Source organism: Parasteatoda tepidariorum, chromosome 7, assembly GCF_043381705.1.
Source record: "Parasteatoda tepidariorum isolate YZ-2023 chromosome 7, CAS_Ptep_4.0, whole genome shotgun sequence".
In the NCBI taxonomy this organism is placed as follows: Eukaryota; Metazoa; Arthropoda; class Arachnida; order Araneae; family Theridiidae; genus Parasteatoda; species Parasteatoda tepidariorum.
In genome coordinates this window covers 90,984,471-90,998,517 of record NC_092210.1, presented here as the reverse complement: position 1 = coordinate 90,998,517, position 14,047 = coordinate 90,984,471, and the positions used below count along the sequence as shown (strand labels likewise).

The following is a 14,047-nucleotide window of genomic DNA, read 5'->3' as shown; positions in this document are numbered from 1 at the left end:
CAACCAACACCAACCAACCAGATTAAGACAAAGATATTGGATTAATAGAGCGTTTCTACAAGTAATTTTCTTTTTATATATACTTATGGAACTTTAGAAAATATTTGATTGTTATAGAAATACATAAATCCAAAATTAAGTTTGATGAAAACAATGACAAAAACTGAGGCACGAAAATGAAAGCAAAATATGCAATGATAAGCTTCAGGTACTTTTGAAAAAGTTTAAAATGGCCAAATAAAGACAGTTTCTTAATTATGCAGCAGGCAATTAAAGTGAAGTCAGATAAATATTCTCTCAAGTTTATTAATTTATTAAATGAAAATAAAGCACTAGGGAAAGACCAGTTTATTATCCTTCCTAATAGATAGCTCTAATTTTTTTTTATGAATTATTAGGATTTTTACTGTAAAAAGTATTCTGAAATACGAGTATATTTGCATGAAACATAGGAATGGGTTCAAGTTAATTTGTAAATATTTGGTTGTTATTAGTTACTAAATTTAAAAAACTAAAGTATATAAAACTGAGTTTAATTTTTACTGCTTTAATTAGAATTTTGAAAATTTGAGGCATCGTAAGAGATGAAAGTCATTAAGTGTTTTAGAATTTCATACAAAATGCTGATGTTTTGCTATTTTAGGTTTTACATTTCAAAAAAACTAAGTTCATCAAAAGTTAACAAATTAATAATGAAAAATTTTGTAAATTTTTGAAGAAGACACTTAAAAAAGAAACACGAATTCAAGATTTGAGATATTTCGTTTTAATTTGAAACTGCTACCTAGCATACATCACACCAAGCACCCATGAATAAAATAAGAACAATAGTGGTGTAAATAAGAACATAATGGGGAAAAAGTGCTTCAAATAAATTAAAACTCGAGTGAAATAAAGGGTAAGCTGATTTTTAAATTATGAAAAATCTATTGTAAATATAAGCATAATGGAAAAAAGAAATGCATAAAATATATTAAAACTCATGTGAAATAAAGATTAAACTGATGTTTAAATTAAGAAGAATCCGTTGCACATATCAATAATGGAAAGAATAATGCATCAAATAAACTAAATCTCGTATAAAATAAAGCTTAAACTGATGTTTAAATGAGGAAGAATCCATTGTAAATATGAACATAATGTAAAAAAGAAATGCATCAAATATATTAATGTGAAATAAAGGGTGCGATGAAAATAATTAGAAGGTAAGATTTAAATGAGTGACATTACACTAAAAGTGTAACAGTGAGACTTATCTTTCTTTACAAACTTAAGATAAGATACAATAGTGTGAATAATTTTGTCAAACAAGCTTTGATAAGAGCCTTCCTTCATTTTATTTGTGTGTTTGGAACTTTTATTGAAACCAATCTTTTATTTTTATAAGTACCATTGTCGATTGCCAGGTGTGTAGTAAAATTAATTCGAGGTATTAATACGTTTTGAAAATGCATTTCAGTAGCTGATATTATAGTGACAGAATTATTTACGGTTGACAAATTTTTATAAGTTCTAGATGAACAGTAAGTACTAATTCCTCACTTGAAATTGAAGAGCTTAATAGAAGAAAAAAGGTAAATTTTAAAACAATTTACATTTTCCATGTTTAAAAGTATGTTTTGGTCATCTATATGTATAGTTTTGACCAGTGATTCTTTATCACAGTGCAACGGCACTGTGGTGTGCCACCAAATTTCAGAAAACATATAATAAAAATTATAATGCTTTTTTTTTATTACGAGAAAAGTGTAAATTAAATTAAATGTATATATATACATATATAAATTCAAAAGTAGATAATTTCTTCTTTACTTTTTATTTTCCATTTTTTTACGTGATTTTTATTACTTAATGTGTTATTTTTATTTTATTACAAAAGATTTTTTTTGAATGCTCCTTACACTGTTGTATTGATATATTTTGCTTTGACTATATTGATACAATATTAGAATTTTCTTAAATGATTTCTTCTTTCATTTTTATTTTAAAATTTTTGCCATGTTTTCTCTACATTTTGAACTTATTTTATGAGTTCTATATACTTTCAGTGCAGTAAATTTAACTTATTGATTTTCTTAATTTCGTAATTTATATATAATTTTTCGGCATACTGGTGAGTGTGTCTGACATCTTAATCATGACAATTTCATAATGTTAAAACAAGTAAGAAATTTTAATAAACAGAGGAAGCCAAATATTAACTTACATAAGGAAATAATAGCTAACAATAAGTTATGCAATTAATAGTTATAAAAGCAAATTAACAAAGGATAACTGACAAAAAAATAAGCTAACTATTAACGGAAAAACGACTAACAATTAATAAAAAAAGGCTAACAATTAATGACTAGCAAGAAAAAAAAAACAATTTTAAGAACAAATATAGATGAAATTAGCAAAAACATCAACTAACGTTCTTAGGATTTTAAAATTCTCTTCCCCACACAGTCAAGCTATCTGATTTTAGGCTAACTCCAGGTTTACCTCTAACTCTAGTGTAATTTAAGATCTTTAATGTCAAAGAAAAAGGGTTCATTCAAGTTTTAAGCGACTTATTTTGATGTATTCGTTGACAGAGCTTCCATGAATAGCCTCAAAATTATGTTGTCCCCATTTATAGCACCGAAAAAGCTTTTCACTAAGCAATCGGATCTGCTTGTGATTGAGTTAAAAATGGTCAAATAATTGAACTAAAATTATATAAGAAGCAATCTTAATTGTTTGTTATTTAGATAAGATGTGTTATGATAACATCATAATCTGTAACATATTAACAAACTCAACATATTATTATTGTATCTTGTTATGAAAATATTGAAGGAATTTCAATTAGTTATTCTCATTAGAGCCAGCTGCGAAAAGTTATTAATAGATTTTTCCTAATTAATCGAGAAAAATAGTCATTTCTTAAATATAATATCATTTTTTTTAATGAACTTCACTTTTTTTGAAAATATTTTATTGATGTTCACTTACAAGAAAATTATTAATTAGAAGTACATATGGGGCAGTTCAAAAAGTACATACATCCCGAAGGGGGGGGGGAGGTATTATACAAAGTACGTACATAAAGTTCGGTGTTATTGTTTAAATAATTTAAATTAATAAATTATATTAAATAAATATTTAATTTTATTTAAAACATAATTATTTTAATTTTTATGAAAAAGGGGGGTAGACTAATAAAATATACGTACTCTAAGAGGGGGGGGGAGTAAGACCTTGTACGAAGGGGGTTAAAATTTTTGTGTACGTACTTTTTGAACAGCCCCTATGTTGTTGTTGTCGTGGGCCAATGAAACACTGGGGTGCGATTATTTCCAGTGGCAACACCTATAGCCGAGAATTCAACTTTTGCCACACCCATACGTCACACCCGTTTTATGGGACGGACCCATTCATACATCTATTCAATCATCGTAATTTTTACCTGAATCAGAGAGCGATTAATCTCCAATCCAGTGGTATAATTTGTGATGTGAACATGGAGGACTTTGTGACCGACCCGACAAATTCAACGTGCACCATTTGCTACGCAAGGAGTCTTCGGCAGGCTTTATTCGAAATCCCGTTCTCACGAACGTGAGTCCAGCCAAACCCGGATTTTTTATTATAAATTAAATTATTTAAAATGAACAAGGCATACGATTGGAAGATAGATAAATGTTGTTTTTTTAAATTATCATTACGGTTTAAATCAGGTAAATTTTGAATTTTATTTTAAATCAACTTTTAAATTAAACTTTACTTTAAAAGATATTTTTAAGAATGCAGTCGGACCTTTATTTAACGAAGTCTCTAAATCTCGATACAAAGTTCGTTATATCTAAAAGTTGTTAAATAGAAAATAACCTTTGAAAATACTCGAACAACACAAAACAGGCTTTAAATTCATAAATCCTAGACATAATTAAAATGGCAGTGGATGCATCTTGTGAACTCTACCATTTATTTTATAAATCCTAACCATAAAAGAAATCTGCATGGAAAGCAAGAATCGAGCAAAACATTATCCAGCGTTATACTACCATATACATACAATGAAAAAAACAAAATTTATATTTAAAATTATAGTTGCATTTATAATAAAAGTAATTTTAAACATGCATTACAACATGAATTTTATTGCTACTGATAAAATCCGTTTAATTTTGTTTTAATTTCGTTTGAAATGCAAACAAAAAGGGATTTTACTTCCTTCTCTAATTTAACTTTTTAGAGAAAGAAGTAAAACATTACATAGAGCAGTGACTTCGAAAAATAATTCAAGGTCATTTCTCCCACTATGTTCTAAAATATTTTGTGAAATAGTGAAAGTGGACCTCAAAGAAAAGTTCGTTATATACAAAAATTCATTTCGCTATTTGGAAGTTATTTTACGAAGAAATTTCAAAAACGTTCTTGGTTCCTCGGAAAAATTAGCAAAATAAAAAAATTCACAAAATTAAAGTTCGACAATCCGACTGAATATGAAAATATGTTTTAAATTTGAAAGAAAGAATTTGTTAAATAATAATTAATCCAAAGATAAAAACAACACGGTAGAAAACACATTCTATCAACATAGAAAATTATACTTACTAATAATAACATGCTACGTTAATGTATACGCTAAATAATTAATAGCAAATATATTAATACGCTTTTTATTATTTAGTTCTAAACTGAAAATAAAACCTAAAATAGAACCAAAAATAGCCTTCCTAATGAGGTATAACCCAGATTTGAATACTGTGGTTAATCTATACATATTACCTTTAGTGGTAAACGGATCAAAAGTTCGAAACCCATTGCCATCGGGCTAACAGCGGGAAGTTTTCATCTCCATGTAACACAAATGCGGGTCAGTTACAGCAAACAGTTTTCTATGGAGGCCAGTTTCCTCAATGCTCGATGCAAGGGCCGGGATAGCCTGGCTGGTAGGGTACTGGGGCCATGTCCAAGAGGTCGTGGGTTCAATCCCCGCCGGCTGAAGACGTAAATGGCAACTGATGCACATTAAATATGTCGAGTCACAAAGTCCTCCATGTAACCATAACAAATAATACATATGGGGGTACTGATTCCTTGTCTTCTAGATTTGTTCAAAATTACAAGGCTACGGAGTTGAATTTTAGAAGTCGTAAACCCAAAATTGGGTCAGCTGTTCATCGACGGTAAAATAAAATGCTCGATGCAGGAGTTTCCTTGTCTTCTGGGTTCAAAATAACGCGACTACGGAATTGAACGTTGAGGAGTAAGGAGTTGAATGTCGGTTATGAAATAAAATAAAATTCGATAGTTTAATTAAACGTAGTATCGGGAATAAACATTTTTTGTTGACTAAATGAACGGAAAAAAAATTATAAAATTAATAGTGCATATTTTAATAAAAATTCATTTAAAAAGAATAAAAAAATTTTAACTTACTTATTACAGTTCTTCACCCTATCATCGTAACATCGAAAATGATCTTTTTTATACCGAACTACACCTACTCAAAGCACTTAGATACATTGGCATGATAATATTTCAGCAATAAAATTCTTTACTGTTAAGATGTAGGCCTACTTTAGAAGGAAGGGGAGAGTAGGATATTTCTTGTATTACAGATTTGCCTACTGAATCTTTCTTTCCACACTCTATAACTAATATTTTCTTTTTTTTAAATGAAGCACAATTTGCAGTCAGAAAAATTTATTTTATTTTATAACCGTCGTTGAGCAGGGCTTACGACTACCAATGCTCAATTCTGTAGCCTTGTTATTTTGAACCCAATCCAGTAGACAGGGGATCTCCTGGATCAAGTATTGGGAGAAATTTGCCTTCGTGGATTAATTTTTGATGGAACTAACCCACATTTGTGTTACATAGAGAGGAAAACCACGAGAACCTCCAACGGTTAGCCTGACGGGAAAGGTACTTTTACCCATGATCATTTAATATTTCATGCCCNATTTTTATTATCAGGCAAAAGCGAGCTGTCTAAAACCCATGGTAAAGATATTTCATACCTCCCCTCCAAATTGACTTGAATGGTATTCTCGAAATGATTTAATGTTTCTTCCTCCAACTGAGTTTTTGTTTTGTCTATCTCTGGATCCGTAATTCCTAATGCGTCTCATTTCCATAAATCATTCCTTCACGAGAAGTGAAGAAATGAAACAAGAACCCTCGCTCTCCCCCTTTGGCATACTGCCAACATTTAACTTCCCAATTATTAAAGTATACCCTAGCCTAGTATGAATCGCACAAGGTCCTGCACTCAAGTTTTTTATTCTACCCGTAAATAATTTTCCGGCAATATCTGCCCCTATCAACAACTTAATTCCTTTATCAAAATTACAAAATTCTTTCTCCAAATCACTTATTTTAATATTAAGTTTTCGTAACTCTTTAACCTCATGTGGGATCTGTTTAATATCAGAACAGATTTGTTTTTGACTTAAAGCTTCAAATCTGCATCTATAACTCCTATCAATGCTACTTAATTCTACATTATATACATTTTGCATACTTTCTTCAGTTTCGACCCTACCAAAAAGTGATTGCTTAATTTCTACTTGTTTTATAGGCATATAACTCATACGTTATGCAACATCTTCAGAAATATAACTTCTCATACTACCAGTATCTATAATTCCACGAATTAACATTTCCTTTTTACCATTATGCACTCTTACAATTAAAGTTTAAAGCAATACGTCTGAGAGTTGAAATTGATTATTTAACGTACTTATTTTGTTTTCATGGTTTTCTTCATTCGAAACATTATCGATCTTATTTTTCGGATTATCAGGACAAAAAATAGAAAAATGTCTATTATTACAAATTAAACATCTAACATACTTTACTTCGTAAGTATTAGCTCTATGACCCTTTTTAAAACAGACGAAACAAACATTCTTTTTCTTAATTATTTCCTTTTTGGTTTCCAAGGTCATAGATGCTAATTTTCTGCAACTCTCAGATGTATGTGCTTTATCACAAAATATACACATATTCCAAGGGCGCCGGCAGAGGGGTGCAAGGAGGTGCACTTGCACCCCCTGGCTTTTTTTTTAAGCAATTAAAGAGATACAGAAAAACAATTTTGTTATAAAAAAAATTTTATTAAAATATTTTTATTCCAAAACAAATAATTAAGTAATTATAGATACATAAACAATTAAATAATTGTTTAATCAAATAAGAATTTTAATCATCTTGTTTGCTGTCCAAATCTGCTTACAACTTTTTCAATGAATTCTGAGTCATCTTTGATTCTTTTCTTATACTCACTGAGCATGCACAAACTTCTTAATCTCTCGTAAGACATTGTAGACTGATTCCATGTTTTGATGCGTCACATAGTACTAAAAGTGCTTTCAATAGTGCACGTAGTAGCTGCTAGAGTTAGGCCAATTTTGATTGCTTCCGCAACAGATGGATAAAACGGTGTGGCCTCAATAACTAAATCGTAAGGATTCGTAAGAATTTTCTCTATTTCTCCACATTTCGTACCACGTTGTAGTTTCAGAGATGAAATTCGATGAAAGCAGATCTTTATACATAGTATATATATCTTCTAAAACTTCAAGATATGACGCTTTGTCCAGTTTGTTCATCGCATTCAGGGAAAGCTGTAAGAGTGAAAATGCTTTTCTTTGTGCAGAAGAAAAACGGTCTGTCCACGAAGATATAATGGAGTCCAAATAAGGAATAAATATTGACCTACTGAAAAATTCTTCTGCGTTTTCAGAAGGCACATTCGATATATGAACTTGTCTAGATGCCACTCGAGGTCGATTCATTTCAATGCCTAATTCTTTGCAAATGTATTCTGCTTTCGTGAAAATTGCCTTCTTTAGTAAACTCTTCAGTTTCAGTCTTGCAGAGTAAACTCTTCAGAAGCATTGTTTTGATGAATTTGCAGCACATCTATCAATATGACTACATAATCAATTAGTTCTCTTAGATCTGTGTTTACTTTTAGCAACTGATGGCACACAGATTTAAGTTTGACAGAATAAGTAGCAATAACAAAAAATGATACAATGTATATTGGCGTTGTAGAAGCTGATAAAAGTATATTAGTTTTCACTTTGGTGTTTTTGTTTGCCGCTTTTTCTGTAAGGAGCTCAAAAGCTTTTATAATTGTAACAAACTTTTCAGAAAATCGTATGGTACTCTTGTACTTTTCTGACCAGCGTGTTTCACAGAGTAAAGGGATGTTAGGAATTTCTTTTCGTCGCAAGGTACTTCTCTGAAAACCTAATAATTTCCTTCGTTGTCCCTATAGTATTCTGTACTTCCTTAACGCGGTTTAAGTCGTTGATCACGACATTTAATACATGATTGTCGCAATGAAAAAACACAGCTATAGGATATTTATCTCGAATCAATTTTTGAACGCCACCTGCTTAGCCAGCCACAAACACGTTGGTATACGAAACTACTGATTGTAGTTATATGTGTTTCAAAGTCAGTAGCTGTAAGGTTTGCCACCACTAGATGGCGCTGCGAGATATGAACAAAACTTAAGAATTAATTAAAAAAGAATCTCTCTTCTATTAGAGTGGTGAAAAAAAGGATTAGTATGTGGGAGGAAGGAGCGAAGCGCTTTTTGACGATGTGATTTGTAAATATTTCTATATACTTAATTTTATGTATGTGATGTGGCATAGTAGGTGTTTAAATAAATTTGTTTTATGCCAAGAAAAGTTTAGTGAAAATCATTTCACATTATGAAAATTTGAAAAAGAACCTGCAAGTTTTAGTGTAGCTATGCCAGCGCCATCAATACAGTTTCTCGTGGCAAAATTTGCAAGTACAAGAAATTTGTACCTTTTTTTTAAATATTTTTATAACCAAGAGGAAATGAATCGTGAAAAAAATTAACAGATGAAAGTATATGTAATAACAAAACAAAATGTAATAACAGAATATTTTTTAATTTTTTCTTCTTTTTTGGGGGGGAGGGTTTGTCAGAGGGTTGCACCCCCTTTAATATTATTCTGCCGGCGCCCTTGACATATTCGTATCGAATTTCTTAAACTTATTTATGCATTCATTTTCATTCTTATTAGAATTAAACAATTCACATGAAGAAGCAATATGTTCTGTTTCATACTTATTAATATACTTTTTACTATTAAAATTTTATCTGAAGAAAATGATTCCTTACTTAATTTTAATCTATATTCAGATACAACTTCATTTCGTAAAAATTCTATTAACAAATCTAAATCAGTCTTACCTGACGTATCGGCTAACTAATTTAACTTATTTATTATCTAACTTATTTAAGGCTTTCGTAAAACTTGTCCGGGAAGCAGCTCGTAATTGTTTTGAAGCATCCATGCTTACGTAATTATGGTTTCTTTACAGCGTAGTTGATTTTTTTACGATCTGCTTCGCACGTCCAGGCAGTGAGGCCACTATATCGTTTTACTTACTTATTATTGTCTAAATGATGTCCATCGAGGTTCTTAATTAATTAGGCAGATCGTAATTAACAACATTTTATTAACATAAACAACAACAATATATCATCTGATGACGTGGAGGGAATCGTTACGTAATTCATTGCGCATGCTCGCGTCTTATATATTCTTTAATCTAATTCTCCACACTTACAAATGTTGTCTTGTGTAACCGACTATTAGATCAAAAACTAATTTAATTCTGATTTTTGAATGATTCATTTAACTGTGTGAGGGGGCTTTAATTCCAAAAACTCCGTTTGTTTGGCCCCTTCTGAACAACATTACAAAAGAAAACATTTCAGGTAATAAAAAAATGACTCATATGAAGTGCATTTTAAAACTAATGCAGTGAAGTTGTGCCACTTGCAGTGCATTGCTTTTGTGATAAGGAACTACAAGATAGGAATCATTTTTTTTTTGTATCATATTACTCTAACATACATAATCATAACGTATGGGTTATTTGTTTCACTATACGGTCTACACGCCAAGAGGCTTAAGTTAGCTCTACTATTTTATAATTTGTGTGAAATAAGAACTCACCCAGACATTCGTCTGAGCCTGTGGCGGTGACTATGGTAACGAGGTATGACTATTTCCAGCAGGAGTCCGGGGTCACTGTTTTGGAATGGTTTCGGCGAGAGAAAGGGAATCTCTTTCTTCGGTCTATTGTGTTAGTCCTAGAATGAAGCTACTAGTTTTTTTAGTACCTTTTCTAAAATGCGCCAATTTTGTTTCCATAGCACATCCATAGACATACTTTGCCATACTTTCCATAGCACAGACTTTGCGGTGGGAGGAGTTCTTAGCTTAGACCAGGGATGGGCAAACTGCGGCCCGCGGGCCAACTGTGGCCCGTCGGAAGGTTTTATCCGGCCCGCGAATAGAATTTTAACTTGCCGATCCGTGATAAATATAAACAATATACATCCATTTTCTTGCCGACTTTGTTTAAAGCTATTTCTGCTCTTTCTTTTTTAACAAAGTACTGATGACCTTTTTACTTTCTTTATTTTTGTTCTACAAAACATAAATTGATGGAAATAGTTAGCACAGACAGCTTCAATTGGTAAAATGTTGAAAGAAGTTCTTTATAGAATAGTCGTAGATTGGCTCCAACTAGCGTTTGTCTTTTTCGAGGAGCAAACTTATGGAATCTAATATAGGTGAATTGTACTTCACATGTGGCAGACAACGTATTTTAAGCTCCAACGAGGGGACAATCTAATAATCATCTGAAGCAGTTGTTTCTAAATATGCCGAAGTTTCAGTTTTCTAAATCATTACCAAAGCCTAGTTTTCAAAATCTAATATTTCATGCCCAGGAAATCAGTGCTATGTTTGCTTCATCTTATGTATGTGAACAAGAGTTTTCAACTATGAACCTTAGAAAAATCGTTTCAGAAGTAGACTAACAGACAAGCATTTAGCCTCGTTCCTTAAAATAAGCACATCTCACTTCGAACCTCAATATAAGGTACTTTTAAAAATGAAATCGCAATTTCATTCATCTCACTTAAATTAAAACTTGTATATCACTTTTTTTAAGAAAAAAATTTAAAAATAAATTTTGNAAATAAGCACATCTCACTTCGAACCTTAATATAAGGAACTTTTAGAAATGAAATCGCAATTTCCTTCATCCCACTAAATATTTAAATTAAAACTTGTATATCACTTTTTTTTAAAAAAAAATTAAAAATAAATTTTGAAGTTCTTACTTGGCCCACCAAACAATTTTTTTCTCGATTTTTTGCCCTCGACCAAGAAAGTTTGCCCATCCGTGGCTTAGACAAACTGTACGAATTCCGTTAAATTCTAATACACAACATAACAGCGAAAAAAAATTTCTATGAAACTTCTTTTTCTTGTGGGTCAACTTATAAAGTGTTAGTTAAATAACACTCCTAGGCCAACATACAAGACAACAGGTGGTCACAACGGTTTTGCTCTCTTTTAGCATACAGGATAAATTCTTTTCTTGGTGATTCAACTTAAGATCAACTTAGACAGTTAGTCAACTTACTATTTCACTGGTTTCGAGATTAAGACTATTTATTTTTTTCTGTGGAAGTATAGAATACAGGATGATCCAGAACAACGATTACAAACGTGGATTGAGAATTGCATAGTTAGTCATTTCCGAAAATGTCATCGTGCGTCTCAAGGGGAGCCCATTATAATCAACTGGTTGTTTATACACATTTGAAACTGTACTTTTATTTATCTAAATTATCTTACTTTTATGCTAATTTGACATTTTCTGATAATATTATCAAAAATTGCATTAAAAATTACCCACAAATAACTATTTACGTTATTTAATTATTTTGTGACTAATTCGCCTAACTCACCGAGTGTGTCACCCAAATCATGAAATTGAGGTAAAAATTGCTACATCCGGGTCTATTTGAATTCAATTTTGACAAATGAATACTGGAAAATGAAATAAAATTAAGATAATATAAATCAATAAAAATACCTTTTCAAATTGATACCCAAGGACAATTACCCAGTTCACAATGGCAACAAATGCAGTTCTCAAACCTTATGATGCTTAAGTTCGTAATACTGAATAATTATGCATAGCCTCGAAATTCACGGTAGTCCGTTAGTCTGGGACGACTTCTCAGTTCCCCGGACAAGCATTTGTAGCTAAAGAATGGTACACTCTTTTGGTTTTTTATCTTAATGTTTTTATCTCAAACCAGCATATTTTATCATAATTGTAGACATTGTAATTTTCATTTAAGCTGCCAACACGGATAGGAAAAAATACAGTAGATTTTACGAAATATAAATTTCACGATTATTGCTGCATAATGTATGTACTAAATATTTTACACGTAGGGACTTTTTATAGTCATCAAAATAGAAAAATTGACATTAAACCTACTTGAAATGCTATGTACTATGTTTACTTATAATTTCAAATAGTAATAGGCATTTAATTCATCAAGGATTGCTAAAAGAGTTTTTTAGTTAATTTAAAAAGAGAGTTCTGAATAAAAAATAAACTGAACATTTTCGAACAAAAAAAAAGTTTTGAACTATTTTTAATAAATGAGGTTTGCATCATTATGTATTATTAAAACTTATTTAATTATTCAAGTAAGGAAGCAATAATCTGTAAACAAATTCTATTTCAATAAAAAATATTCAAAAACCAGGAGAATTTTAATTAAACCAATAGACCAAGAGAAACTGGCCTAATCCAGTAATCTACTCAAAAATCTAGTAGAGTTGGCAGCTATGAAATTCTCTTCCTTTAAAAAAAAATATTATTGAGAACGGGTCAGTAAAAATGCGTGGTTAAGCTCTGATAAAATTTTCAATGTGTTTGAGTATACCCTAATGTTTTATACACATATGTTTACGAAGAAGGTATATAAATAACTGTTGTATTTCAGCTTTGATCAATTGAGATGAATGAAAGAAAGAGGAAGAAACTGACCACTTCTGCGAAAGAAAGAAAACTGCACATTTCTATAACAGTTGAGTGGTATGTTCTTTTTGATATTCAAATTCAATTGAAGCTTTGTACATCGGAAAATGAAATCTTTCATAAAATAACTAACTTATCAGTAAATAATGTGGGTGCTTATTAGTTACAGAGACTATGCAGCTAAGTTCGGCAAAACATTCCAGATAGCAAAATAAGGTTTATTTTCACTCAACAAAAGTAATGTAAACTTAATGTAAACCTAAAAAAGTTTGTTATGCGGTTTACATGCAAACCTTTTAATTTCAAAACGAGATCCGTAGCAATCTGCTCTATTCTAGGCACATTACCCTAATCCAAAACCTTGGAAAGCAACCTTCTATATAAAAACCAATCGAGGTTGTATTAGGATAAATAAATATGCATTAATTCGTACATAATAATTTATTTTTTTATCCAGGTTGAAAGAAAATTGTTCTCCATGCCCTGATGTGTGTCTTCCAAGAGAGATTTTGTACGCGCAGTATACAGATTTCTGCAAGAATCAAAATACGCGACCCACATGCAAAGCTACATTTGGAAAAGTAAGATTCTCAGTTTTTTTCGTTTGAATTTAAGAACGCCCTTAAATAATCACCAGTGAAAATAATACGGAAATGTGTGGGTAGTTCGTTCACCAGGAGTTGACACTTGCCTCCAACTCCTCGGACGCAGAGTTTACTTCAGAGCCGAAGTAATAGGAGAAACATCTCCGCACTTGAAAATGAGACAAGCTTTAATGCGTGCCAAATGCAAACAGTGAATTCTTTTTCAATCACTTAGTTCGGAACCGTGAAGGCTCAGGGGGTAGACCGGATTCGAACGGATTCGAATCACAGAAATAGCTGGTCTATACGAATTCCGCATCCGGCTTGCACCGGCCATAATGCTGACGTAAAATATCCTCAGTGGTTGACAGATTCATGGGTTAGAGTCCCCTTGCCGTCAGAACCGTGGAAGGTTTGCGTGGTTTACCGCTCCATGTAACGCAAATGCGGGTAAGTTCCATCAAAAAATCCTTCACTAAGGCAAATTTCTCCTAATGCTTGGCCCAGGATATGTTTAGAAACGTTCATAAAAAATTCATTTTTGAACACTAAACTGCACTTATTCTTATTCA

General features: G+C 31.4%; 1 protein-coding gene across 9 annotated transcripts in view; it reads left to right on the top strand.

The window, feature by feature from the left end:
• The first annotated feature begins 1,316 nt into the window (after positions 1–1,316).
• The window catches only part of LOC107452357 (DNA-binding protein RFX6), a 52,694-nt gene continuing 39,963 nt past the window's right edge, over positions 1,317–14,047 (top strand). For 5 of the 9 annotated variants that reach the window (XM_043049406.2, XM_016068818.3, XM_043049409.2 and 2 more), the window contains exons 1-3: positions 1,330–1,574; positions 12,857–12,948; positions 13,349–13,472. In XM_043049406.2, coding sequence (XP_042905340.1) covers positions 12,872–12,948; positions 13,349–13,472 — 201 coding nt within the window. In that variant the 5' untranslated portion in view covers positions 1,330–1,574; positions 12,857–12,871. Of the gene's footprint in view, positions 1,575–12,856; positions 12,949–13,348; positions 13,473–14,047 lie in introns of those variants that run through there. The other 4 variants (XM_071182944.1, XM_016068816.4, XM_016068815.3 and 1 more) reach the window with 4 other exon arrangements.